Genomic DNA, 26888 nt, shown 5'->3' with positions numbered 1-26888 from the left:
GCTAGATCTCTACCTAAGCGGTAACTGGCACTTACCTGCGTCTCCCCACGCTCTCCATTGACCCCGCATAGCCATGGCAGAAGAGGCCGGACGTATATCGGTGGCTTCAGGCTTGGTGTGCTGGTTGACCGGGCCGCTCTGTTGACGGCAGAAGGAGGGCTTACCCTCAAGAATCCAGGAGGAATGTCGGAACAGATTGTCTTGCCGCCGAGCAAACGCGGGCAGGATGCGGGGCCCCGGTCCATTCTCGGCGAATGCGGGTGGGATCCACTATTATGACGATCACGACCTGCCGTTCCTGCCGTCAGTTACAGTATATTTGAGACTTGCGTCTGCGCTGCCAACATGCATTTTGGCAGCCGATTTAGAGTGTCGTATAGCGCAATCTCAAACCCGGCATTGACCATGGCATCCGCGCGTTGCTGGCAGAACCGCCATCTATGGGTGATATCTTCAAGGTTAGTGCGGCAGTGCTTTTGTTTGCAGAGCAAGGGTCCGGCCATTCAAGTGAGTGTTCGTATTCCAGGATGAAGATAACACATACTTGGAATGCTGAGGCGCACATCTTCGAGGCTCGACGGAGGTCCTCATTTGAGGAGTAAAGGTGAAAATATGCAGGACGGTGAATGCCACCCGGGCTCAGGACCAACCTGATTACACATTCACTACCCTATCAACTTCTATTCTTCTACCTGTACTTCGATACTGGGTCGCAGGCAGCATTTGACCTAGAAGCGGTGCGCGGGAGTACTCGAGTCCTCTCCACAGCGTTTCCAATCCCGCAGTCATGCACGACATAGTAGGGCTTGCGACTGCTCGAGGTGGAGCATAAACACACTGTCGAGGGCGCAAGTCGTGGGTATTATGCCAGCCCGGCCTCTGCCGCCAGAGAATAGAACGCGGATTGCTTGTTATTCAGGAGGTTCTTCGGTGAATCGAACTCGGTGACCTGTATCCCCGCAATCAGCCAAGTGCTTAAGCTTTCAGTCTCGCCGTCAGGATGCTTACCTCGCCGGCACTGAGGATGAGTACGCGGTCCGATTCCATAATCGTGTTGATCCTATGCCTGCATTCAATAGGAGGCGTCAGTGAGGTTGGTCCCGTGTGATCGCCAAATACGCACGCAATGGTGAGCATAGTCACGTCCCCGAACAGAGGCCCTCTGATGATGTCTTGAATGGCTTGGTCAGTGTCCAAGTCCACCGCGGAGGTTGCTGGATAGTGCATTTTTAGTGTCACCTAGACAACACAGTGCGCTTTTACTCACCTTCGTCCAAAACCAGGATCTTTGACTGTAACGAGACTTAGCACATGGCGCAAGCAAACGCAAGCCGCACATACCTTCCGTAGGAGTGCACGAGCGAAACAGAGTAGCTGCCTCTGCCCTGCTGACATCGACGATCCTCCTTCTCTCACGGGTGCGTCGAGCCCCTCTGGGAACGACTCCACGAATGCCTTAAGGCTCACTTGCTCGAGGGCGACCCAGATATCCGCGTCCTGGTGCGCGCCCGTAGGATCGATGTTCTGGCGGATTGTGCCCTCGAATAGGTCCGGACTCTGTGGCACGATTGAGATGGACGATCGGACTGTGTACAGAATGACTCGTCAAGCAAGGCGACTGAATGAATGCTAGGACGGCACGTACGATCGTGGAGGCCGACTTTGGCGATGTCAACGCCATCAATGAATATCGTGCCGGAAGCAGGCTCAATGATGCGGAAGAGCGAGAGCAGCAGCTTCACCATCAATCCTCAGCAAAACCAGTATGTGATGGGCAAGCATTGCGAACTTACAGTAGACTTTCCGGATCCAGTCCTACCACAAATACCGATCTTCTCCCGGTGGTTCTGTATATCGCGTTTCATCAGCTGAGAGGTACACATACATATCATACACACAGAAGACTCACGATTGTAATCGAAATTTTCTTCAACGCCAGATCGAGCTCTGGCCGGTACCTGGCACAGTAGTCTTTGAACACGATCTCACCCTTGGTTGGCCAGTTCTCCGGCACCGCATTAGGGATTTCCGCCGGCGCCTCCGGCTCCAAGCCAATGTAATGGAGAATTCGCTCTACGCTGACGATGTTGGTCTCAACTTCGCTCGTTGAACGCACAAGCCAATTCTGTGAAGAAATATCTATAACTGCACGGAGGTTCATATAGGTTAAGATAACGTACCAGAGAGCCCGTCGTGTTCAAAGCGTACGACAACACGAAGCCGACGAGACCAGCATCAACGCCGCTCGTCACGAGAGCCACGAGCGCCAATATCGCTGCTATGAAGATAATCGTTGCCCCGACGAACTCGAGGCGTACTGCGAGCCAGCGATTGACAGAGATACTGTGACACTTGAGCAACGCTTCTCAAAATCACGACCGGAACATCAACGAACCTGGGCAAGTAGCAGATTTGATTACGATCTAACCGCCGCTCGTTATTCTGGACGAACACATTTTGCTGCCCGAAGGCTCGGATAGTCGAAAGACCGTTGAGCGACTCTGAGAACCACGCAAATATTGGCGAGCGCGAGACAGCATCGAGCCGCTTGAGCTCTCGCGAAGTCGAAAGATAGTAGCTAAAGGTTGAGGTGAGTAAGGCGTCATTAGTAGACAAAAAGAAGACTTGCATCATCACTCGAATATAGAACCAGGTCAATGGTGGAACAGCAATCAGCTATATAGCAGGATTTCAGTGCTATGTCGCGGCAGAGTGAATGAACTTACGAAGAGCGGGAAGCTCGTCCCAATGACGAGAACGATGATTCCAGTTACGCAGGCGGTCCGGACGGTGTTCTGTGTGACTCTGGCAATGATCTGGTCCACGACGTATGTGTCTCGCGAGAACAAATTGAGAATTCTATGATGGGCTCAGTCACAGTAGATACTGGGAAGTCATTGAAACTGACCGTCCAGTGGGAGTGAGCTCGAAGAAGCTCAATGGGGCGCGCATAACAGCGTTCAGCATCTAAACTCGTGTCAGCCACAGACACATTACCAAGAGTGTGTAGATACATACAGAGTCATGCAAGAGCCTAGAGCTGCGCACTGAGCATAACACCCAAAGCAGGATAGCTGCAGCCGTCCCGAGCAAAGTCGACGTCAAGGAGTACAGCCCGTACACCAGCAGATACCAAAATGCATCCCTGTTTGAGCCGGCGTTCAGGTTGTGTTCGCCCCACGCCCGCAACGTGTTGTTTCCCAACACTGACGTGACCTGCTGGAGTACCATGCAGACCACAAAGAACGTGAAGCCGGTCTTTGAGGCTGCCTTGATGTATTGGAGATACACATCGGTTTTGACGCGACCCTGTTCGCTGTGCTCTTTGGTCATGCCATCCGAAACCGTACGAGTCGGCAGGTTGTCTACGAGAGCGGCCCTGCCGTAGCTCTTCCGGCGTTCGAGCTTGCAGTCAACGGTCTGAAGCTTCTCTTCCGTGAGGTCTCGCAAGGATTCCACAGCAGTTTCGCCTTCCGAAGACGGCGTCGCAGCGTCTCCCAAGAAGGGCGTCGACATCCCCGATGTTGTCAGGGTACCGTGACCTTTTCTGTGGTAGAAATATGAACATCCCGCATTGTGACAAGCGCGCTCTGACTGACATGAGTTTATACAATTGACTCTCTGAGTTGTTGACTAGATCCTGATAGGTGCCCGTTTCGAAAATTATGCCTCTGCGTATATACGCTATCTTGTCAAATTGCTTGAGGAAGTGAATACTGTTCGTGACGACAATTCTAGCTTTCGTTGCAAGGAGACCATTAGGACCAATGACGTTATCTGAAAGAATGAGAGCTGTGATCAGCAAGTAGCCACTCGCAGCACTACACGGCACATACCAAAGACATGACGCGCAACATGAGCATCTACTGCGGCGAGGACATCATCAAGGATGACTCTGCATAATTTATTCAGCTGGGGTACCGTTGAATAAAGCAGGTAATGACTCACAGATCAGCTCTAGCGTAGACAGCACGCGCAAGCGCGACGCGTGCGCGCTGACCACCACTCAACTGTGCAGACCACGAACTAGGGTTAAGTGTTTCTCGCGACACATGCATTGCACGCGACGCACCGTTATGCCCTTCTCTCCCACTTCTGTCAAGTCACCGTTCGGCAGCAAAGCGAGATCCTGTCTGAGCGCGCACGCTGGAAGCCGCCATCAGACAACTGTCAGAGACGTTCGTTGATCTTAGGGATGAGACTCACCATCTAGCACCAATTCGTAAAACTCGGGGTCGTATACATGCGAGAACAAAATGTTATCACGGATAGTCGCGCTCATGATCCTACACACGTATGTCAGATATTGAATCTACGGACGCGGAATCTTCTCACCATGGATTCTGCGGCGCGTACGACACACACCCCGACAACCTGACCTCACCCTCAGTGCGTATCGTCTCCCCAATGATGGCCGACAGCAAGCTCGTCTTGCCCGCTCCGACGCGCCCGAGCACACCCACCAACTCGCCCTTGGCCACGGCGAAATTGATATCTTCGAGTGTCGGCTGTGGCGCGTCCTTGTTCCAGTAGAACTCGCCGTTTTCGATTGCCAATACTTCATCACCGAGCTGAAGGTTTGAGTTCGTGATGAGTTCACGCGCGTCGGACTGCAGCTCGTCGGCGCCGAGGAAGTCGGAGAGACGCCGAACGGAGACGAGGGCTTCGATGATATTGGAGGTGACTTGACTAAACTATTGCGGGTGTTAACTACACGAGCAATCGCCGCGATCCGCAGTACTCACCATAGCTAGTGGGAAACTGAGGAGCATGAACAGCGAGATTGAGGGGAAGATCCTGTCGGATGTCAACGGTGTGTCCGACGTCGCCGAAGCGACAGCAAAGGAGCTGAAGGCAACAAGCACTACAGGACGCTGATGTTCAGAATCGGCACTCCTATGCGCAAAGTCGGGAGTACTCACATGGGATACCACCCCAGAGGGACGTGTTGAGTGACTACAAAGACGCGTCTCGTCAACTCGTAGTCATCAACGCTGTATGCAGGCCACGCACTGTGACGACGCCAATCTTCCTGAGCATCCTCAGCTCCTGCTCATTCCTCACCTGCATGATCCACCGGATAAACGCGTTCTCCCATGCGTACAGCTTGATACTATGTTCCGATGAGCTCCCTCTCAATATGAGTGCCGAAAATTGTTGAACACACCTCCTGATATTCGCCAGCAACTCGCTCATTAACCTCGTGCGCTTGTCCCGGTTCTTCATCTGCTGCTCCTGCAGCTTTTTGAGCAGCCGCGCGATGAGCGTGTTCAGCGGGACGGACACGACCATGATCGCGACGCCGACGAACCCTGCCCATCCGAGGATGTTGTAGAGCGATATGAACGCCAGCGCGATCTGCCATCATACCATGAGACGCGGCCCGACACACGTACGGAAAGTAACCCACCTGAAAGGGCCCGGAGATTGAGATGAGACCGTACGTGCACAGGTCCTGCAGCCGCGTGGCGTCGACGGACATAAGGTTGACGATGTCCCCCGAGGCGCGTCCTCGCCCGTCGTTCGAGAGTACGAGTGCCTTCTGGTAAATGGCGCTCACGAGCCCAGCGCGCACACGCATGCCCGTCTCGAAGCACCGTTGGAAGTACTACAGACACGTCAACAATGACACACGTTTACCAATAGATATGAGAACCCACCTGGTGCAGAATGATCGTCTGCACGACGGACGCACAGAACATGAACACGGCAATGGCAAAGCCCTCGAGCTCGCTGGGGCGCTCACGACCGGAGGCGCGCGCACTCTGGTAATCCGAGATGTATGCGAGGAGCAGGCGGAGGAGCTGCGGCTGCATGAACACGAGGCAGTCCTGGATGACTTTGAGGAGCGCGGCGAAGGCATAAGATCCTCCATAGGCGACAAAGAGTGACGTCCACAGGCCCTTACTACACGGTTGTCAAGAAAGAGCGTACTGAGGATGCACAGCTAACTCACTGTTTTTGGAGGGCATCGTGCAGCTTCCTACCGAGATTTGCGGCCTCGTCCTTGGGCACAAGCGACGGGAGGTCGTCCTCGGTAATGTAGGCCTTCGCGCCTTTCTTCATGAGACCGGACATCCATGAGAACGTCCACACGCTGAATACATTTGCCGTGAGCAGCGGGCTCTGTATATGACCCTTCTCCGGGAGAGCTGGCTTGTCCTCGGGAGAGAACTCTACGCCGAGGTTCTCCAATGCGAACGCGGCGAGTCCGAGGGCTGCAGCGGCGCATTTCAAGGAGAGGACAGGTAAAAAGGCATGCAGCTCTGTGACGGCTACCGTTCTAGTCCACACCAGTACACAGATGGTGTAAAGGGGCCAGAAGAGAAGCAGGAGCGTGGAGGAAGAGCGTGTCCGGTGGTGGTTGAGGTAGGTGAGGAAGGGTGCGACCAGCAACGCGAGGACGTCGAGAACATAGCTTTGTACGACGGCGACCGGCCGATGGGTGACAACCACTAAAATGAGATTTGCGCAGCTAGCTGCACACGCGAGAACGAGGAAGATCTACAAAACGACAGATTGTGCCACCATCATGAAGTCAAAAGTCTATTGATTCGTCGGCCCCGAGGAGCGGATCAACGACGACGTACGAGCTTGGCCCTCAGCACCCACAGACTTTTGCGACATCTCGGCAGCACTTCCCAACCGCGTAGAGCCCAGCACCGGAACGCGCCCGCGATGGCGATGAGGACGAGGAGGGTGGAGAGGAGGATGCCTTCCTCGAAGCACACTGTGAGATCGAACGGGCGAGCGGTCGAGACCGGGCCCCAACCTTCCGGGTTGCTGCAGCGCGCCGGCGAGTCCATTGGCACAGGCAGCGAGGACGACGTCGAGCACGTTGAGCACGCAACGAATGGCGACACCGACGCGCCCAGTTTATAAACCCTTGCCTGCCGCCAGCTGCCGACCCGGCTCGGAGGCACATTACGTACGCGGGGTCCCCGGATCGAGCAATGTTTCTATCTCAAACTTCAACAACTCCAGTCGAATTCGGTCTTACAGTCGACTACAGATATTGCTTGTCCGACGTGATGGCTTGGCAAGTTCTGCCCAACACTATCGTCCGCTGAATCATTGAGTCGACTAGTCCTGGCAAGCTTGTGGTGGGCACAGTACCGTTACGGCTTTGCAAAGTTGAAACGACGAAAATTGCTGAGGCCCACATCATTGCCGAGACAGCCGCGCGAACCGTGGGGGCGGGGCCAAGTACTGCTCAAGTCAGTCAGCAACATACATGTTACATGACTCTCGGGATATTTAGGTTCAAACAACCACGTTGGTCATTCCAGGAGCTCGGTTTGGAGTATGTTCTCACTCAACATTGACATGTGTCCACTCACATTTCAAGATCAACACCATCTCGAGGGTCACCACCTATGCAGAACAGTTTGAGAGGCAAACGTTCAAGCTTCGACTTGTCATGATATCAGAATGGCCTCAGTGATCTCGAGCTACGTACATAGGTAATGATGAGAACATCGAGCTGCACTCGCTGGCCGCGAGCCCGCACACCTGCGATGCAAACATGGATCTGCGTGGTCGTATACATCAAGTATACATGCACGTATGGCACTACAAAGATGCAGTGTTATCACGGCTTTGAGGAGATGGACGGGTGCTCACGATTGACCTTGGTACCGCAGTTTCCAGGCGTGGTATCTCAACAATGATCCCACCGAGTTGCCCTTGTCCGACATCCAAGTCGGGCGGACCAGACCTTGCGTTATGGACCGGGCCATATACAGGTGTAAATGTGAAGGTTTAGTGCGGCTACAGTGTGCAACCTCGTCAGTAGCGCGCGATAACCACATGAATCTAAAGCTCGAGCCGACCTTGAATCATAATGTCTTCAATGCAATGCCAGTGAACTCCCTTCTCCGTCCGAATCTTGCTGCCCATCCATATGTGGAAGCTCCGCGTGGGATCAGACGGGTCAAGCGGTATGCTAGCTCCTCTGAGACGATGTTCCAGTCGTCGCCGGTGGAGATATCCCTCTTGGCATTCTTCCTGGTCATAACCACTGAGACTGCCGAGCCAACTAAGCGGATATGCCGCACAGAAGACCGCTTCATTGTGCAACTCGATGTATTCATGACACCGGCACAAACTGGGACGAGCAAAAGTCAGTTCTGTACAACAATATATCCGGCGGGATACGTAGCTCGCATGTTCGTCAGGATCCCTGGGGTCTATTGTCTTCATCGGAAACGCATTGTGGACAAGAACCACAACCCCTTTGAACAAACTTCGCTTAACTCCCATAGGTTTCCGGGCCAGTGCATGCAGTACCGACCTTTCAAGACAGAGCCAACACACCATCCACAGTAATGCCGGGTGTCGCCGCGATCTCCAATGCGTCCTCGTACCACTTTATGGCAAGGTCTTCTTGACGAAGTCTCCGCGCGCAAGCGATTGCACTGTCCCGCGGACTCGGTAACCATGTTCGACGAGGCGGCGTAGGGCAATGGCGCTCACGAGGTACCCGTTAGCTCTCCTGAGCAGAATAAGGCTGTTATGTCTAGCGTGAAGAGTTAAATGAGTATGTTGCATCAGGTCCAGACTCCACATGCGTTGTAGGCTGGTGGCTCGGTCCTGTGAGGCATACACGGACGACACCGTCGACTCTATCATGACTTGCGTGTTGACTGCTTCCTGAACGAACACCTCGAGGAGCTCTCGAGGGCATCTTGACAGGGGACGTACACTGTAGTACTTACCTCATGCGACGCGGGCGATGAGAATTTGAAAATTTGACAGCGAACCCGCGGCCTAGTAGCCGCATCGACCGCGATCAACCACCGGACCGGGATAGCATCAAGGACCATAGGTCTTGTCATAGTCGGGGATTGGGGTGATGGAACCTATCTCACCTAGAAACGGTGCAACTTAGTCGGGCAGACACGAGAGAGACGTAAACTTCGAGTTGTTCGCTCGACCGACCCAAAGTTATACTGGATTCATCTGTTCTGCGTACGATTCCCTGGCAGCTGAGTTTGGTCCATCTGCGTTTGCCAATCTTCCTGCCTTGATATGTTAGATGTACGTGCACTCTAGTCCTGAAGGGACACTAACATATGCATGGATGGTAATGAAAGCTACTCCCTTACGGGAAAGAAGAGGTACGGTGTTACTATATGTTCCACACACAGCCTTGTAATTTGGCTTACCTTGAGCGAGAGTCTGTTTGCTGCAGAACGCCATGTTGCCCACGTCGCTGTCGCTGTCCTTTGCGGACAACATGGCGAAGACGAGACTCGGACATCATCGTCGGTTTATCTATCGGCTCACAAACCAACCTTCGACAATGCAGAACACTGGATGTGCGCGTGAATGTTTGGGACAATCATGCAGTTCGTGGTGTCAAGCATATGTTCGATTCAAACAGTATATGAGAAGTGGGACATTCGCAAGCAACGCGCGTACGAACTTGAAGTTGAATGATTCTGAGCCACTGTCCAGCCACTGTCACGGTTCGTTGCTCTACGTACAGCAGCCGAGATAGGCAACTGTTTCTCACGCTGCCTGCAGTGTGCGGCAGCTTCGGCCCATCGCCCTAAAGACGTCTTCCCGGTCCTCCTCCATCGCTCGCTCGCACTTTGTGGTGCGTTATCGCAGGGCAGTATGAACGTCTGGGTATGTATCCGTGGCTTTCCAGCGTCCGTGGAATTCTGACGTTGTGTAGACCGAACACCGTAATCCGGAAGGGAGAACATATTGGTTCAATACTGGAACGAGGGAAAGTGTCTGGGAGAAGCCAGATGGTGCGTCACAGAGGTTACGCGTCTTGACAACGCATGCTCACCCCAGCCTGCAGACCTGAAGACTCCGTTCGAGGTGATTTGTTATTTCCTGTGAAGTTATTACTGGGATTGACACTCTTCAGCGAGCCTTGAATCAGACGAAATGGAAGGAGTATTTCTCGGGTGGCAGGAAGTATTACTACAATGTATGTCCCATGTCATATTCTGTGACGCATATATTCACTGAACATCAATATTGCAGACTGACACGAAGGAGTCCAAATGGGACATGCCCGACGAGCTGCTTCTTCTCCTCGAGAAGGTAGAGAAGGACGGGAACGCACAACCAGCCAACGCTCTAGTGTATGTCCCCCCTCATACTCCATTGCATCCGCTCACGATCCATGCAGAACGAACCGCGGTACTCCAGCTTTCACCCCCTCTGGGACTTCAATGCAAGGTGCACCTGCTGCTATGGGAGGCGCTGATCCATCCTTATCCGCCCCCGGTTCTCAGGAAAACGGAAATCCCGAGCTTGCTGTCGTTGCACACAGTGGCACACTGCCATTTCAGTCTGCTAGTATCTTGCCTCCACGGCCTAATCTACCGGACGACCCTGTGATACCACACAATGGGTTCACAACGGTGGAGGAGGGAGAGAAAGCATTCATGCATCTGCTGCGCAAGGCTGGCGTGGATGCGAATTGGACGTGGGACCAGACGATGCGTGCTATCATCACTGACCCTCTGTACAAAGCGTTGAATACGTTGGCGGAGAAGAAGGCTGCATGGCAAAAGGTATGTGCCCAGCTCGTGGCGTTGATATCATCCATTCATCTGCTGCCTTCAGTACACGGATAATCTCCGAGCAAAGGAACAGGAGGAGCGTGACGCTCGACTGTCGAAGCTACGTCCCGCCGTCAGAAACATGCTCAAAGGCAACCCAAACGTCTTCCATTACAGCACCTTCGCCAATGCGGATAAGCTATTCGCACAGCACCCTATCTGGCAGCAAGCGAAGATTGAGGCTGAGCGGAGGCTCATCTTTGAGGAGTACGTAGCTGAACTGAAGCAGCGCGAGGTGGTGCGTGTCATATCGTAATGCTCGTTCAACGGTTCGTCGGGCAACTCATCTTTGTCGCAACCACAGCAAGAGACGCGTGCGGCACGCGCTCGTAGCGTCGCCAAGATCATGGCTCTGTTCAAGCGCCTCGACGTCGATGTAACCACCCGTTGGCGTCAGGCCCACCAGCTCGTGCTCGAGTCCGACGAGTGGAAGGGTGACGCAGAGCTGCAGACGCTGCCAACGCTCGACATCCTACTCGCCTTCGAGGACTACAGCCGAGTTCGTGAGCGAGAGTTCGAGGAGCAGATGCGGCGCGCACAGGTTGAAAAGACGCGCAAGGAGCGTAAGGCCCGCGAGGGATTCCGGGTATGTTACAACATATTCTTGACAACTGATTGAGTTGACGATTCACGACATGTACGCAGACCCTGCTTCGGAGTCTTGTAAAGTCCGGTCAAATGAAGGCCCGTACGAAGTGGAAGGAGATCTACCCCGCTCTCGCCAACGACGTCCGCTACCTGGACATACTCGGCAACCCCGGGTCCAACCCGCTCGAGCTCTTCTGGGATGCAGTCGACGACCTCGACCAGCAGCTCGATGCAAAGATTGCTCTTGCCGAGGGCGCGATCAAACGATACAATAAGCGGCTGGAGGAAGAGTATACGAGCGCCGATGGTGATGTCCAGATGGCCGACGCACGGGATGGCAAGGAGAGTGGTGGTGTGAAGCCGTATAAGGTCGCTCCCGAGACGACCTTGGAGGAGTTCGTTGCTATCGTCAGAAGAGACAATGATGAGGTCGTCGGAAAGCTCACCGAAGAGGAGCTCGACGATATTTATCACACGGTAAGTCTGAATCTACGTGCACTGTCGACTAGTCGATTCACCAGCCTTTGTGTAGTTACACGACCAAGCAGTCAAGCAGCAAGCGGACGAAAGGCGACGCGCTGAGAGACGGCAGCGTCACTTGCAGGAGGACCTGCGGTATGCGCTCAAGAAGCTCCCGGAGCCTCTGGACATCAGTCTTTCATACGAAGAGGCAAGTGACGTCATGTATGTCTGTGGAATAATGCTGAAGCCCAGATTCAGGTTGTCCCGCTCATCCAAGATTTGCCGGAGTTCAAAGCGCTCGAGGACGAAGATGGCAAGAAAGCAGCCTACTCGAAGTTCGTCAAGCGCCAGAAGGTGGGCATGATTCATTGCTCTGTTATAGATATACGCTCATGTGTGTAACAGGAGCGCCTTCGCGAGCAACGTGAACGGGAAGCGTCTGAGGATGGTGGCTCGACGACAAGCCGCAGGCGTAAAGAAGCAATCAAAGACTCGCGCGACGAGAGGGATCGCGATCGTGACCGAGAGCGTGATCGCGACCACCGCGACAAGGACCGGGACGAAAAGGACACTCGCAGCTCACGTTCGCACCGTGGACATGACGACCACGATGCTCACAGCCACCGTTCGACCCGAGAGCACGGACGCGAGCGTGACAAGGCGTACTATGGCCGCGAAAAAGAGCGCGAGAAGGAGAGGGAGAAGGACTATGCGTATAAGCCTTCGAAGCATCATCGCGAGTATGAGCGTGACGATAGACGTCGGGATCGTCGCGGGTCGAGAGGCGAAGACCATCCTGCCTATCCCCCTCCACCAGAGGCCCCGCCGTTCAAAGAGGACCGGGAGAGGAGCGCGTCGACCTACCGAGAGGACCCTCGCGAGAAGCGCGACCGGTCTATGTATGAGGACAGGCCGTACGAAGAGCGAGCAGAGAAGGTATGTTCCTCGCGGTCAGTCGGAAGTTCAGTACTGATGCAATGTAATCTGCAGCGACCGAGGTACAGTGTGCCTCCGGAGGGCCTTCCACAGGAAGCACCAAGACAAGAGCCTCCTGCACGTGCGGAGACTCCGGAGGAGGGCGAGATATAGGCTAAGGCTATAGCTCTGCACACCCTATCGTTGTAGAAAAATGGCTGTCAATTAGCTATCCTACTGGTCTATGATATCAATGGACCCGATTCTGAGACGCGTGTATGTCTGCTTGTGCTTAATGGTCTTTTGGTAGCCTTTTCTCCTCTTCTTCTTGAAGATGACCTCCATCCTGCCCTTGGTGTGCTCCACGACGGTCGCCTCGACATTGACCTTTTCTGGCGGGATCGTGGGACTGCCGCGCATAGTGAACTCGCGCGAACCGACCTCGTGGATTTGCGAGAGCGCCAGGACGTCGCCAACCTGCACGTCCTTGAGGCGGGGCACCGTGAGGAGGTCGCGGGGTGCGAGCAGGTATTTTCTGCCGGCAACGGAGGCGACGACGTACTGCGAGGGTTGCGAGCGGATGAGGGAGAGCGCGTGTGGTGTCGTGGCTGGTGTATGCGCTGCCTCGGTGTGCAGCGCACGGGTCGCGAGGGTGCGCAGGGGCACCGCCGCTGCTCGGGTCGTGGTCAGCGCCGTGCAGGACGACAGACACGGAGGACTCACCTCTGAGAAGGGACGCCATCGCCGGCAGACACAGCGGCGGGGACGGGTACGGCGGTCGGGTAAGCCGGGCGGGCCTGGGAAAACGGAGATTGGGGCGGAGCTCGAAATGCGGCCATGTAAGGCGACTCTCCCGAGTCCCGAAAACACCCTAGCGACTAACGTCAACGAACGACTCCTCGTCCTCGACTTCCACCTTCCTTCTGCCCCCATGCACAGAGTCGCCCTCAGGAATACTATGCGCGCAGCTGCGCTGGCCGCTCCCCGGGTGCGTAGCGTGTTCGCTGTCTTTCGCGGTCCGCATGATCTCACGCAAAATTCAGAGCGCTGGCCGCGTCGCTCCCGCTGCTGTTTCTCGCTCGTATGCAACGGCGAAGGCTGGTATGTGCTCAGTATTCTGGACGTGGCCGACGTGTCTTATTTACCTGTCTTCATTCGCGTCTGTGCTATGACGATTTCGTGCTGTCCGGTGTGACACGTCACGCGTAGCTGCATCTGAGGTGTCTTCAATTCTCGAGTCCCGCATAGCTGGCTCTTCTGTGGGCGCAAACGTCGAGGAGACCGGTCGCGTGCTGAGTACGTATCCAACGCGCTCTGCAAAGTAGCGCGGTCCTTACCCCGTACTACCTTAGGCGTCGGTGACGGTATTGCACGTGTATGGGGTCTGAAAAACGTCCAGGGTATGTTTCCGTGCATATACTGTCTCGTACATCGCATTCAACAGCGCATCGCGGTCTACAGCTGAGGAGATGGTGGAGTTCAGCTCCGGCGTCCGCGGCATGTGTCTGAACTTGGAAGCCGACAACGTCGGTGTGTCCATCTTCGGTAATGACCGTGACATCAAGGAGGGCGACACCGTGAAGCGTACCGGCCAGATTGTCGATGTCCCCGTCGGCCCCGAGCTCCTTGGCCGCGTCGTTGACGCTCTCGGTAACCCCATCGACGGCAAGGGTCCCATCAACACGTCGACCCGTAGCCGTGCCTCGCTCAAGGCCCCCGGCATCCTGCCGCGTCGCTCGGTCAACCAGCCCATGATGACTGGTATCAAGCCGATCGACGCCATGGTTCCTATCGGTCGTGGCCAGCGTGAACTGATCATCGGTGACCGTCAGACTGGTAAGACAGCCGTCGCCATCGACACTATCCTCAACCAGAAGCGGTGGAACGATGGCCAGGACGAGGAGAAGAAGCTCTACTGTGTCTACGTTGCTATCGGCCAGAAGCGTTCCACCGTCGCCCAGCTCGTCCAGACCCTTGAGGAGAATGACGCGATGAAGTACACTATCATCGTTGCTGCCACCGCCTCGGAGGCTGCTCCTCTGCAGTACCTCGCTCCCTTCTCGGGTTGTGCTATGGGTGAATGGTTCCGTGACAACGGCAAGCACGGTGCGTATTTGTGTCTCATTGGCCATGCCACACTGAAGGCTGACGATGCCTCCCAGCTCTGATCATCTACGACGACTTGTCCAAGCAGGCCGTCGCGTACCGTCAGATGTCGCTGCTGCTGCGTCGTCCCCCCGGTCGTGAGGCTTACCCCGGTGATGTCTTCTACCTGCACTCTCGTCTCCTCGAGCGTGCGGCCAAGATGAACGAGAAGTTCGGTGGTGGATCCCTCACTGCTCTGCCCATCATTGAGACCCAGGGTGGTGATGTGTCCGCATACATTCCCACGAACGTGCGTCTTCGTCGCTAACGTCTCCGCATTAACGCCTCTAAAGTACTAACTCGTATGCCTACAGGTCATTTCTATCACCGACGGCCAGATCTTCTTGGAGGCTGAGCTCTTCTTCCGTGGTGTCCGCCCCGCCATCAACGTCGGTCTCTCCGTGTCCCGTGTCGGTTCCGCTGCACAGACGTACGCCATCAACTTCTTACATAGCGCGTTACAATGACTAACAAATTTGTGTAGCAAGATCATGAAGAAGTTCGCCGGTTCGCTCAAGCTGTACCTTGCGCAATACCGTGAAGTCGCGGCCTTCGCCCAGTTCGGTTCTGATCTCGATGCGTCGACTCGCTTCCTGCTCTCGCGTGGTGCTCGTCTGACTGAGCTGCTCAGTGAGTCTTCTCCGAGGTGCTTTGTAGGGTAGTGTCTGACGTTGTCTGCAGAGCAAGGCCAGTACCAGCCAATGTCGATGGAGATTCAGGTCCCCATCATTTACGCTGGTGTCAACGGTCTGGTACGTCCTCGTTTAATTGACTTTGCGTATCATAACTGCAGCTGACGTTCCCTCCCCCTCCCCCTTTTCAGCTTGACGCCGTCCCCGTCGACAAGATCACCAAGTGGGAGGCTGAGTTCCGTCAGCACCTTACCTCAGCACAGGGTGCGCTCCTCAAGGAGATCGCCACCGGCCAGATCACGCCCGACCTTGAGGCGAAGATCAAGAAGGTCGTCGAGGACCACGTTGTGTCGTTCACATCGTAGAGGACCAGTAGTACAACGCGCTGACCAGTAACAAAATTTTAGTTTTGTCTTATCCGTTCCTGCTTCTTTCAGTGTCGCAATAAGATAGGGCGGTGCTACATTCGTCTAATTCTGCAACACAGACCCGCCTTCGAGGCGGTTTCGTCCGTGCACGCTAATCCAAATTCAAACCACGGTCCTACCACAACCAAGTCGGAGATTGTTTTTCCACCGATGGGATGTACATGTGGTTCAACACCAGTGGTTGAAGCATAAGTTAGCGGTTGAAAGCCTCATGAACGCGACGTATACGCATCGTAGAAGAGCGCTCTCGGAAAAGCTTTTCTATACTTATCCCCCCAAGGCATAGGCGGACGAACCTGACCTCGAAAGGTTGCCAGAAGGTGGCAGACTATATGTATATGACTCGAATATGTCTTCAAGTTTGTACTCGGTGCATCGGCTTCATATTATCTATCCCTTAGAGTCTGCAGTGGAGTCTGCAGTGAAACTGACCCACAGTTGCGCATTTCTGTCGGCGTTGTCTTTTGACCTGTACCTGAATGCTCAGGCCTTCATACTTACCAATCCGTTACAGTGGGCTACATTGGGCTAGAGCCCAAAACTTCAAACGATGCTATGTGTGTGTCCGTTCCACCATTTCGTTCATACAATGGGACGCCTTGTAAATGACAGATATCACCGCACTGCTGGATTCACGGCGGTGTATCCTCCATCGACGATGATCTCCTGTCCGTTTGTGTAGCATCCTGCCGGGGAGACGAGGTAGATGACCGTCCCGGCTAACTCCTCTGGCCTGTTTCATAGCAGTGTTAACCCTCAGGTCCTCAAGTTCCTGAAATGCACGATCAAGGACGTACCTTCCGGCTCTATGCGCAGGGATGGGTACTACGGGCTTCCCGATCTTGTCCACCTCTTCGGGAGGAATGTGCGGGTAGGTCATTTCGCTTTCATACACACCGGGTGCGACGCTATTCACGCGCACAGGTATCTTCTTTAGTGCGAGCTCAGTCGCGAACATCTTGGTGAGGTGTGTGGCGGCTGCTTTGGTTGCGTTGTACGCGAACTGTTAACACTCAATGAGCACAGTATCCGTACCACTTCGGCCAAGAAAGGTGGGTCTACCTGGTTCTGCGCGAGTTTGATGTTCCCGCTTAGGCTAGTGAGGTTGATGATGCAGGATGTGTACAGCTTCTCATCGTCACTCCCTTTGGCCAACAATCCGAGGAACGCCGTCGTCATGAAGTGCACGGAGAACGTGTTCACTCCGAAGACGTACGACCAGTCGCTGTAAGACGCGCTGTCAAAAAGTGCTTGTCCCAAAGTGTCTGCATCTTTGTGCTGTGGGGCGGAGGTGTCGTTGAACCAGGGTGTGAGAGGTCCGCTGATGCCTGCACTGAACTGATTGTGAGCAGGGCGGTTGTGCATCTCGGAATGACAGACTCACTTGTTTACGAGAATATGGAGCGCTCCTTCATTCGCTTGGACAACTTTCTGACCAGCAAGTATGCTCTCTTTATCTGTCACATCCATCACCAGACTGTTTCCGCCAGTATGAGTTCGCGTACTGGTTTGCATAGATCAGACTACTCACGGTACAACTGATCCTTTGCCCTTGTTCTGTTCCGCGAACTTCTTGGCTGCATTCTCCAGCACGACCTTGCGACGTCCAGTGATATATACCTTAGCGCCATTCACCGCGAGACCTTCCGCAATCATCCAGCCAATGCCTGTACCACCGCCCGTGACGAGGGCTATCCGGCCGTTGAGGCGGAACATGTTCTCGAGTAGCAGAGGATTGGACATCGTGATAGTAGGTCGTGGAAGGACACCGACTGCTAGTAACGAGCCCCGTCGCTACTTACTGTCAGTAGTCCTTTAAAAAGAACCGATGGAAGGAACGTCCGTGAGATGTTCCTACATAATCGGGTCCGGTGATAACGGTCGCCTTGTACAAAGATTGTGTGCGGGAACGATGCACGCACGGAGAGTCCGACGGAGCTTGGACGGAGCGCGGCTGCATTCTCGCGCGCGGTAGTGACTGACAGTTGCGAGACTCGAGTGACGCGTACGTATGCGAACGACCACCGCCGCTCGTGGCAAGTCCCTGTACACTAGCCATATGCATACGCTGAGATGCGGGTCCTGCTGAGGGCATTGCGGACACATGTAGGCAAGGCACGAACAAGTATCACCTGAAGAACTTGGAACGTTGAACACATACCCTGTGTTATGTATGAGCTTTGCCACCAGCCGGCGGAGACCTAGAACACGGGAAGAGGTATGCGATGCTCTCAAGCTCAAGCTCAGGGGTCAAAGAGATCAAGTAGTCGAGGGATAGTTTATTGGGCTTTCGAACAGATTATCACCTATTGGGGTTGGCACGTCCCATCTGACCAGTGATGTGAGAATACGGGCAAGGGAAGAGCATGGTGTAGACCACACAAGGAAAGCCTTCACGAAAAACACAGTGAAGACGCTTTCGCGATCGCCGGATAAGATGGTTTGTGCAGCACGTCCTAAGAGAATGGCAGTTGATACAAGGCGTACTGGCTCTACGACGACTCGTCCGTCTTCTGCTGGTACTTTGCGGGATCTGTGCCATGGTGCTGATGGTGCACAAGGTTGACCCTGAATGCGAGTAACAGAAAAGTCAGTGGAACCTCACAAAGCCAGAGAGACACTCTTACATCGGGAAGGCAGCTACGTGACAGAATCAGCATGATATATCGTACGGGCTGTGCTGTACTTACAAAATTTCAGCTGGGAGAAAACGGAGTTCCTGTGTGCGGAAGCCTGAATCCATTCTGGTTGGGGAGACTCGCCGTAGAGCGGAAGACCTTGCTGAGCACGGGCGCTCAGCTCCTTGAAATCCATCTCTTCCTCACGCTTGTTCTCCGACCAACCCCAGAACCGGACTGAGGAGTTTGCAAGTGAAAAACAGCTGGATCAGAGCATGAGCGCAACTCACAACTGGACCTTTGGTACGCCAGCAGGAAGCCTCCGATGAACCCGAGGAAGCCACCGAGCCTAAGGTGAGTCCGAAGCTTGAACTTTGTGGGGTCGGCGACTTCTACAGTATCGTCATCGGTATATTTCCGTTTCTAATGAGAGCCAGGCCCACGCACCCCAGAAGTACAACGCAGCAGGGAATGCACCAGTGGCGGCAGCCCAGACGCCATAATCCGAGGGGCGCATATAGCGAATCACTCGGGACGCATGCGGGTCCGCATCAACAAGAGGGTAGGGAGTCTCGACGACCTTCTCAGGCATGTTGGGCAACGACGACCACGCAATGAGCTGAACCCAGGCGGCGGCGAGCAGGAGTTGTTGGTCGCTGTGGCCGACAGCGCCCGGCACGCGGGGGCGCGCGTGACTTCAGGGCAGGCTTGGGCCCTTGTTTGTGGCCTCCGCATGCGCGCGTTGTGCCCACAATTGCTCTTGCTCTCCTCCCTTCACCGAGCACCCCTCTGTATCCCCTGGCTCTAACATTATGAGCGGCGTAGCACGCTCGAATCCCAGCGCAAGTCGACGTGCCGCGCGCAAACACGCCGCGTTGCCCTATAGCCGTCCGGCACCCAAGAAATCGGTACGCCACGCGGTGCTGCTGTTCGGAGAGTTCATTCTTGTTGACCCTGTCGCGTGTTCAGTCTTGGGGTTGGACCGATGTCTTCAGTTTCCTCAATCCATTACGCGCGTTGTCTCCCTCGAGGGATGGAGAAGAGGAGGAAGAGGAAGAAGAGGCAAATGAACCAGTACAATCGACAGCGGCCCGCGCACTAAGTATACGGGGACGTGAGGTACGCCGTTCCCCGAAATCATACATCTCTCAGCTCAGTATTTGGCACACAGATGCTTGACCAAAGAACTTATGCCTCCTCGTCTTCCGGTGATGAGCAACGACCGGCCAGCAACGCACCCTCAGCACCTACCGCTGCACAACCTCAACTTCCCTCAGGCAGCCAAGCAACGACAGACACAACGAACCCGTCATCTCTGCTCGACCATCTAATCTCGCAAGGGTCAAACAACAAGGCTGTGGAAGAGTTCTTGAGGAGCAAGGGCGATCAGCCTCTGACGCGAATCGAGTACGCTGGTGTGTTGGCATTACTCGCGGGGCGAGTCGAAGGTGAGCTTGCTTCTCTATATAGTGTTGGATCTTGCTCATGTTCTCACAGCGGAGCCCGAAGACAAGTTAGAACCTTTCAGGTTCTCTACGTCGCCTCTAAGTCCGGAGCCTGCACAGGCTACATTCACACCTGGCAGCGCGAGCAATGGCAATCGGAAGATGTTGACCAAGAATCCCAATGGCCCATATCTTATGCGAGGTGGCGGCAGTGCCCGTCCTCGGAATCGGTATCAGTCGCCAGGATTCGGGCCACCCCAGCGTACGACGCCACCTATTCGTATTACGCCAGAGAAGCCCCCTGCAGACGGTAAACGTCGACGAATTGGCGCGGACCCCGACCTTTTTGCGCCGCGACCCGTTTCAAGCGTCACTGCGAGCAGTTCGTATGCGAGGAATGGCGCTACATCGCCTGTCGCAGGACCCTCAAGTACCGGCACCAGAGGTGATTCGACCGCCAATGGATTGCCGAAGGTCAACCGCGCATCTCCGACTACGCCTGTTCGCAGACCTGCGAAGGCGACCGCACCTGTCAACCCCTCACCATTGCGTCAAGCATGGGGCCAGCCGGACTCTCCGCCGTCACAATCATCGCCACCTTCCACTAGCAAGCAGACATCGTCTGCTGCGTATCTTTCCCAGTTGATCAAGGATATTTCTCCGAAAACCAACCCAGACATTCAAAATCCATATCAGGCTGCCAGTATGCTACCACGACCGCCTGCGAAGAAACCGCCACCGAAGAAGCCTCGAGGAGCTGACGCAGCGAAGCCTGCGCCGAAGCCTGCGGCTGCGGCTGCGGCACTGACCGCTGCTGAACCTGCTCTCACACCAGTGGAGACCATTGAGGCGACCATGCCAACCGTGGGTACACCGCCCTATATCACACAAATAAGTATTAACGTCTTCATAGGGAAGCAAGCGGGCACGTCCTGTGCCGGATATTAGGCCCATCGCTACTGGTGAAGCTACAAGCTCAAGTGCTGGTGCCGCCGAACCCCCCACGTCACGCAGAACAACGCGCATTGAAGCTGCAGCGGGAACGAAAACTAATGGCTTCAGCGCGAAGGTGTCCGTCGTCTATGAGGGAGTTGACGAGGAGGAGGAAGGTTCGCCACAGAAGAAGCAAAAGACGACGAAAACGCCCGCTCCTCCTACGAATGGCCTCAGCCGACGCCGACCCCCACCAGTGGAGATCGTGGAGGTCCTCGACGAAGACGAGCCTTCCGGATCTCAGGTTTACACGCTGCCGTCCGAGGTTATCGAACCAGACGAGAGCAGCAAATCGGCCGCTCGGAGTGCATCCCTTGTCACTGCGCCATCGTCTACGCGCGTTCGTGCTGGTTCTGGTTCAAGCCAAGACCGACCGCACGACAAGTTTAAGCCTGCCAGACCGTCTGGGCTCCGCCATCAGGTGTCAATGGACGATGAGGAAGCGCCGGAGGACAATGCAAAGCCTGCTCCCGTGCCATCTGCTCCGAAGCCGTCGTTACCGTCGTTGGTACCTGCCGCGAAGCCTATTGCGCAGAAGAAGGCTCATACGCCTCCTCGGGACGCCAAAGCGATCGCACTTGCGAAGAGTGCGAACGATCTTCCAACATATAGCTTCACGATACCCTCTACGCCCCTCGACGTGTCACGATCGGCGAAGGACAGGGTGAGGGCAATGCGACCCGCTGAACTCCCTGTGTTTGACCTTAAGACCGCCCTGTCATCCCCTGGCGCGGGACCGAGTACATCTGCCGGTTCTCGGGCTGGAGACGTCGGCAAATCTACCGGAGGCTCATCCTCTAGCCAGGGCTTCAACTGGGAAGCGGCAGGCATGGCCAAGCCAGCGCCGAAGGCAGAGGGTTCGTGGACGTGCTCGGCGTGCATGTGCACTAACGACGCCAAAGCGACGGAGAAGTGCGCTATCTGCGAGGCACCACACCCGAGCGCACCTAAGGCGCAGCCTGTCGGGTTTAACTGGGACGCTGCGAAGTTGGTGAAACCCAAAGCGAAGGAAGGCTCGTGGACGTGTTCTATGTGCTTGTGCTCGAACGGCCCCGATGTGGAGGAGAAATGCAGTGTGTGCGAGGCGCCACGCCCGCGGTAGTCTGCCTATGTCTCAGTATTCCGCATCTTATGCTATCTTGCTCGTATGACCTGCGCTCTGAAGTTCCGAATACCGAATACCGTCCGATCTCCCATTGCTGTACTGTTGTCTGTTATTCGCGAAGAACGGTTTACATAACATGGTCCTTACCCATAGCGTACACTGCAGTCCGTGTTTACTCGTACATATTACTTGTCCGTACGTCTACCCTAGCGTGACGTGAACATCGAGAGTGTTGGGACGTGCCATGTCCCTTTTGGCCATCACCCATTGACCGTGTGTCATCGCTTATTGCGCCGTTGGCCGATGTTGTGTGAAGTCGAGTCTCCGTGCAATCGAACGACTGCTGCCGTTGACATCGTCGGACGAGAGCTTGCGTTTGAGCTTATTCGGCGGGTTGGCCTTGACACCAGGCCCATTACCGATTGGCTCCGTATTGCCGTCCAACTCCTCCAAAGGCAGACTCGAACCCATCTTGGCGGCAGGTTTAGGAAGCTTGGATGGGTGTGTGGGATATGGATGTGTTGAGAAATAGGGGTGGTATAGTCCCTTCGATGGAGGTGTTAGTACGGACTCCGCGAGGATGATAGGCAGTCCCTTTCACCTCTTTGGCGCTGATCCGCCTACGTGGCTCATAGGTGAGACATCTGGTAAGGAGGTTCAGACACTCGGGTGTTGCAGCGCTGAACAGCTCTCGTAACGGAGTCTTCGGGAATTGCCCTACGGGAACGTAATCAGGCAGTTTTGTGTGGCCCTTTTCGACGCAGACGTGTAAGTATGCGCCTGTCCAGGATAGGAGACTGGGCTTACCGGCCAATCTTCTTCTGTAGGCGTTCCCAGTGCACGGAAGGTGGTCCTCAGCTGATCCATGTCGGACTCGCCGGGGAGGTATGGCGTTCGGAGCATGAGTTCAGCGAAGATGCAACCAACGGACCAGATGTCTACAGCAGTACTGTAGTATCGACAGCCGAATAGCAGTTCTGGTGGCCGATACCACCTGGGAAGAGTGAGATGGGTCGCACTTAGTTGAACGTCAGGATGTCTACCTTGTGATTACTTGACATGTCATTTTGTAGCCGGGGTCTGAGAACTCCCGTGCAAGACCAAAATCGGCTAGCTTGAGTTGCCCATTTGCAGCGATAAGCAAGTTGTTGGGCTTCAAATCCTGCGCAGAATGATTGGTGTCAAGTCCAAGAGGGCATGAGTGCTCAGAGACTTACCCGATGAAGTATGAAGTTCCTGTGGCAGAACTCCAAGCCGCGAAATGTCATGGCCATCCAGCTCTTAATGTCGGCAGGAAGAAAGACCAGTGAACGATCTCGGATGACTAGTTCGAGGTCGGTTTCCAAGAATTCGAGAACAAGATTGAGATTCTTCTTTGACGAGAAGACGTCGAGAAGCTGTGTACTCTGAGTTAGATCACTATGTATGTGAGTGGCAGACAACCTGCCTCGATGACGTTTTGGTGCTTGAGCTCGCGAAGGTACTTGACCTCCCGGATGGCTGACATATCAAGTCCATCTTTGAACTGGCCTACTTTGATCTTTTTGATAGCGACCTTCCTCCCAGTCGCTATTTCACGACCTAAACACGCATTTCACAATGATCCTTGCATCCAACTTGTGTCGAGAGCGAGACTTACCTCGGTACACCACGGCGTATGTACCTTCTCCAATCTTCTGGTCTTTCGCCCTTTCAAATCATCAGTAATGAGACACGTTTGTAGTTGACAGTTCTACCATCGCTTCTGTCTATCGGCGTTGGCTCTCTCGACGGCATCCATCTTGCGGCGGCGTCACGGTGGCAGTTATGTACAAGTTTCAACGTGTAATGTCTCCTCCTGCAACCAAGACACTGTTCTCGGCTAATTTCCGCCTGTAACAAGCTGTGAGTAAGTGGTGACGGGATTGTGTGTGCTGCAAGACCCGAGAAAGAGGGCTGCACTTGAATGAGAGTCTCGCTCAGCCACAGGCCACGGTCTACATAGAATCTCAGATTCTCCGTACCCATCCATAATCACGTGCCCGTGATCCTACGACGCGTTACCTCGCGTTACTTTTGCGTTACATGCTTGCACCTGGCCGGTTGTACCGTGACTGCAGCTCAGAGTCGACTCGCCGGCCTACAAATATGCCATACTTCGAACAACAGTGATACTCCCTCGCAGCATTCGTCCGAATCAATTTTTTTCCAAGGAGAGAGATCCATCTTCAAAGGGATAACTATCTATGCCACCGTGTTACTTACAACGTTCGAACCGTCACGGCAGCGTGGACAGAGTTCACGTCATCAGAATATGAATCATATCCATAGCACTTTCAGCGAGATAATATACATGATAACAAATGCAACAGAGCTAGAGATAGTATGATCAACGGGTTACTTATAGTATATACAAGCACGACAGCAGCGCGACGTAACAAAGCAAGGGAGCAATAGTACTAGTAGTTACCAATAGTACTGTTAAAGCAAAGCACGAAACTAAAGCATCCGGTTATCCGCACAAGATTTACCATACATATTGTCCGTTAGGAACCCAAGCGACTTGCGACCTCCTATCCTTGAGCTGTGCGCTCGACAGCTTCTGAAACTCACCAATCCTCTTCCAAATCCTCTCCTTCATCGACCTCCAGGCGTTGAGCACCTCTTTCGCTTCTCCGACCAAGTCCTTCTCGGGCTGACAAGTATCGTCATCGGGCCCATAGCCTGTCCATCGAAGGACATAGTGCGGAACATGCGCGGCAGGTGCGGCCCGGGTTCGCTCTGCGACGATCCGACATATTTCCCACTTGACCGCGGAATCATGCTCACGGACGGGAGGAGGGCGAGTGAGCTTGATAACCGGAGGCGGGCGCTTGAGCCAATTGACAGGCAGGTCAGCCGTTGGACGCGTTGGCTTCGGGACGAACAGGTGTTTCGCGACCTGAGTCCGCTTGCCCTTGATTTCCGGGTGCAGCGCCCGAGAGTACTTCTCGCATTCGCACAGCGAATGTTCTAGGTCGACCATGGTCACACCGGGGCGACGCGACTGGCAAAGCCGCGGTCTGCGGTCGAGGGGGATGCCCAAGCGCGAAAAATGCTCGTCCTGAGTCGTATGCAGCCACTCCAGAGCACTGAGCTCATGCGAGCTCACGCTTGGTCCAAATATCTTATGGAGGCAGGCTTTGGAGCCCGGGCCCAGAGCGACCCATTCATCCTCACTCCATTTGAAGTGCGGAAGCATGTTCAGGTCTAATATGAGCCTGAAGGTACGTTAGTTCAATACAGACGTATACACGAGGCGCGACATACTGTAACGCCGTAAAATCGCCCATACTCGGGAAAAGAAGCAGCCACCCATGAGCATCCTTAAGATATCGGAACCGTTTGAGCTGCTTCGGCAGGTTTTCTTCCATGAGTAATTGGACCAGGCGCAGATGGCGGGCGTAATTGAATTTGCCACCGATATTGTTCGGCGCCGGACAAATGTAAGCGGGGCCATACAGCGGACCGCTCACCGCGCCGAGGACCTTTTCGTACGTGTGGACATCGAAGTCTGCCCACGTCAGCTCTCCGATCTGTTGCTTGAGGTGCTTCCATGTCTCGATTTTGTTGAACATGCGGAAGAGAATGACGCGGAAGCACGACTCGTGGAGGTCCTGGCTGCCTTGGTTTACTACGTGTCGCAGGACGTACTGAGTCGTACGATCGTAAACGCGGAAGACATTCGTGAACGGGTATTTTTGCAGGATTTCGTCGTCTGTCCACGGGCGTTCCTCGCCAGAAGTGCGGCGTAAGAAGATTCGGTGCCGCTCCGCCATGAAGTAGAACAACGTGTCAAGTACGGGCGAGACGGGGAAACGCTGTTCGTCAATGACCGCAAATTTGGGCCTCGGGTTAGGTTTGGCTCGTGAAGGTTTGGTATTGGACTTGTTGGCGAACGCGATGGCTCTCCGCGTAGGTCGATGCGACGCCTCGCCGGTCGTTATTGCGCGTCGCGTGCGCACCATGTCCAAAGTTCATGCGACACGTTTGTGCCCTGTACCGGTGAGTAAATTGTATGGGTAGAGGAATTTTAAAGAGGACTTACAATGAGCTGAAATATGGAACAGCAAGTCAACAAAGGAGACGCAATGTACGCGTCGCGTCGCGATTGCCAGCTCGACTACCTAAATCCAGCGATCACATGATCGTTCGTCTGCTCAACGTCGACGACCGCCGCAGCCGCAAAATATGCCAGCGATCTCGTCGCTTTCTTACCTTCGCTCGCGGACAGGCAGTGCGTGCAGACAAAGTAAGTCTGCGATCCATGGCCGCGGGTCACCCGTGGCAATGGAGCACAGTCAGTGCTTTGTGCTGGGTACACACCGGTCTGCACTTTTTCCTGACAGATTTCTCTTCAATGCCCTACGGTGAGAGTGCATTGCTTGATATATAGCAAATACTTACAACCTGTATTCTGAGGATGGATGCCTCCAGGAGTAGCACTGGGCCACTGGCTGCAGCCAGTCAGAGGCTTATATGATGAACATCGGCTTCTGTAATGATTGAGGCCCATATATGCCCGCCAGGGAAAGCACTTACCAACAGCCATGATCATGCTGGACCTCTGCTGGACAAAGTGCTTGGTGGCTGGGTGGTTCATGTCTAAGTATCTTGCCGTGGCTGACACGGTAGCCTTATTTAACTTTCGCCACCTGCCCGAACTTGAACTCGGAACTGCCGCAGAGACCTAATATGTAGCTGCAACACCGTGGTAGTGAGTATCTCCCCACCGCTAATTCTCCAGAATGCCAATTACTGTAATGGCTCACGCACCGGCTGCCGCGTGCCCCGCCGCATCTCGTTCCATCGTCGTTAAACACTTACACCTGCTCCGGAGAATGAACTGCGATATCCACCTCCGTAACTACACCTCTCGTCAACTTTAGCACGTGTTGCTTGCTGACTCTACGTCGCTTCTAGCTTGAACTCGGAGAAAGCTGTCTAGTAGAG

The 26888-nt window shown here is 54.5% G+C and overlaps 9 protein-coding genes across 9 annotated transcripts; 3 read left to right on the top strand and 6 right to left on the bottom strand.

Annotated features, from left to right (window-relative positions):
• Window positions 1–576: 576 nt before the first annotated feature.
• Window positions 577–6858, bottom strand: C8Q71DRAFT_744736 (metal resistance protein YCF1). The gene is made up of 28 exons (XM_047922962.1): window positions 6591–6858; window positions 5957–6504; window positions 5661–5907; window positions 5411–5608; window positions 5168–5358; window positions 5014–5113; window positions 4923–4956; window positions 4746–4864; window positions 4336–4694; window positions 4207–4286; window positions 4073–4146; window positions 3949–4010; window positions 3837–3895; window positions 3600–3777; window positions 3019–3547; window positions 2909–2967; window positions 2727–2859; window positions 2630–2676; window positions 2396–2578; window positions 2181–2343; window positions 1910–2125; window positions 1794–1847; window positions 1646–1736; window positions 1342–1586; window positions 1268–1292; window positions 1124–1214; window positions 1009–1066; window positions 577–949 (listed from the first exon to the last, which is right to left on the bottom strand). The coding sequence occupies exons 1-28, from the start codon at window positions 6804–6806 to the stop codon at window positions 863–865; spliced, it is 4446 nt and encodes a 1481-aa protein (XP_047781550.1). The 5' UTR covers window positions 6807–6858; the 3' UTR covers window positions 577–862.
• A 2707-nt stretch (window positions 6859–9565) lies between these two features.
• Window positions 9566–12751, top strand: C8Q71DRAFT_744711 (uncharacterized protein). Its single transcript, XM_047922961.1, has 13 exons — window positions 9566–9633; window positions 9683–9761; window positions 9815–9834; window positions 9884–9946; window positions 10003–10103; window positions 10151–10538; window positions 10591–10824; window positions 10891–11172; window positions 11232–11651; window positions 11707–11844; window positions 11895–11990; window positions 12042–12572; window positions 12627–12751. The coding sequence occupies exons 1-13, from the start codon at window positions 9622–9624 to the stop codon at window positions 12723–12725; spliced, it is 2463 nt and encodes an 820-aa protein (XP_047781549.1). The 5' UTR covers window positions 9566–9621; the 3' UTR covers window positions 12726–12751.
• C8Q71DRAFT_744706 (ribosomal protein L21-like protein) lies at window positions 12752–13320 on the bottom strand. Its single transcript, XM_047922960.1, has 2 exons — window positions 13275–13320; window positions 12752–13222 (listed from the first exon to the last, which is right to left on the bottom strand). The coding sequence occupies exons 1-2, from the start codon at window positions 13291–13293 to the stop codon at window positions 12786–12788; spliced, it is 456 nt and encodes a 151-aa protein (XP_047781548.1). The 5' UTR covers window positions 13294–13320; the 3' UTR covers window positions 12752–12785.
• A 65-nt stretch (window positions 13321–13385) lies between these two features.
• Window positions 13386–15962, top strand: C8Q71DRAFT_744705 (ATP synthase F1 alpha subunit). Its single transcript, XM_047922959.1, has 10 exons — window positions 13386–13539; window positions 13595–13652; window positions 13761–13847; window positions 13904–13951; window positions 14013–14657; window positions 14714–14946; window positions 15011–15126; window positions 15181–15326; window positions 15378–15448; window positions 15520–15962. Exons 1-10 carry the CDS (start codon window positions 13483–13485, stop codon window positions 15691–15693), a joined length of 1635 nt encoding a protein of 544 aa, XP_047781547.1. The 5' UTR covers window positions 13386–13482; the 3' UTR covers window positions 15694–15962.
• A 251-nt stretch (window positions 15963–16213) lies between these two features.
• On the bottom strand, window positions 16214–17880 carry C8Q71DRAFT_744701 (NAD(P)-binding protein). The gene is made up of 5 exons (XM_047922958.1): window positions 17288–17880; window positions 17141–17233; window positions 16819–17089; window positions 16554–16759; window positions 16214–16489 (listed from the first exon to the last, which is right to left on the bottom strand). Exons 1-5 carry the CDS (start codon window positions 17497–17499, stop codon window positions 16372–16374), a joined length of 900 nt encoding a protein of 299 aa, XP_047781546.1. The 5' UTR covers window positions 17500–17880; the 3' UTR covers window positions 16214–16371.
• A 135-nt stretch (window positions 17881–18015) lies between these two features.
• C8Q71DRAFT_744697 (NADH-ubiquinone oxidoreductase complex I, 21 kDa subunit-domain-containing protein) lies at window positions 18016–19024 on the bottom strand. Its single transcript, XM_047922957.1, has 5 exons — window positions 18822–19024; window positions 18665–18766; window positions 18447–18611; window positions 18384–18396; window positions 18016–18324 (listed from the first exon to the last, which is right to left on the bottom strand). The coding sequence occupies exons 1-5, from the start codon at window positions 18964–18966 to the stop codon at window positions 18249–18251; spliced, it is 501 nt and encodes a 166-aa protein (XP_047781545.1). The 5' UTR covers window positions 18967–19024; the 3' UTR covers window positions 18016–18248.
• A 162-nt stretch (window positions 19025–19186) lies between these two features.
• C8Q71DRAFT_855201 (uncharacterized protein) lies at window positions 19187–21914 on the top strand (the record flags this gene model as incomplete). Its single annotated transcript, XM_047927156.1, has 5 exons — window positions 19187–19282; window positions 19344–19493; window positions 19546–19822; window positions 19872–20683; window positions 20733–21914. 5 exons carry the CDS (start codon window positions 19187–19189, stop codon window positions 21912–21914), a joined length of 2517 nt encoding a protein of 838 aa, XP_047781544.1.
• A 144-nt stretch (window positions 21915–22058) lies between these two features.
• On the bottom strand, window positions 22059–23880 carry C8Q71DRAFT_467217 (CMGC/CDK/CDK7 protein kinase). The gene is made up of 8 exons (XM_047918731.1): window positions 23654–23880; window positions 23557–23606; window positions 23365–23498; window positions 23135–23314; window positions 22961–23079; window positions 22725–22911; window positions 22519–22668; window positions 22059–22463 (listed from the first exon to the last, which is right to left on the bottom strand). Exons 1-8 carry the CDS (start codon window positions 23695–23697, stop codon window positions 22203–22205), a joined length of 1125 nt encoding a protein of 374 aa, XP_047781543.1. The 5' UTR covers window positions 23698–23880; the 3' UTR covers window positions 22059–22202.
• A 474-nt stretch (window positions 23881–24354) lies between these two features.
• On the bottom strand, window positions 24355–26368 carry C8Q71DRAFT_467168 (uncharacterized protein). Its single transcript, XM_047918730.1, has 3 exons — window positions 25984–26368; window positions 25206–25932; window positions 24355–25156 (listed from the first exon to the last, which is right to left on the bottom strand). The coding sequence occupies exons 2-3, from the start codon at window positions 25901–25903 to the stop codon at window positions 24424–24426; spliced, it is 1431 nt and encodes a 476-aa protein (XP_047781542.1). The 5' UTR covers window positions 25904–25932; window positions 25984–26368; the 3' UTR covers window positions 24355–24423.
• Between the last annotated feature and the right edge of the window lie 520 nt (window positions 26369–26888).

Source organism: Rhodofomes roseus (genome assembly GCF_022264815.1).
Source record: "Rhodofomes roseus strain CIRM-BRFM 1785 chromosome Unknown C8Q71scaffold_5, whole genome shotgun sequence".
Classification (NCBI taxonomy): Eukaryota; Fungi; Basidiomycota; class Agaricomycetes; order Polyporales; family Fomitopsidaceae; genus Rhodofomes; species Rhodofomes roseus.
The sequence above is the reverse complement of the archived record's forward strand: the minus strand, read 5'-3'. Positions and strand labels throughout refer to the sequence as shown.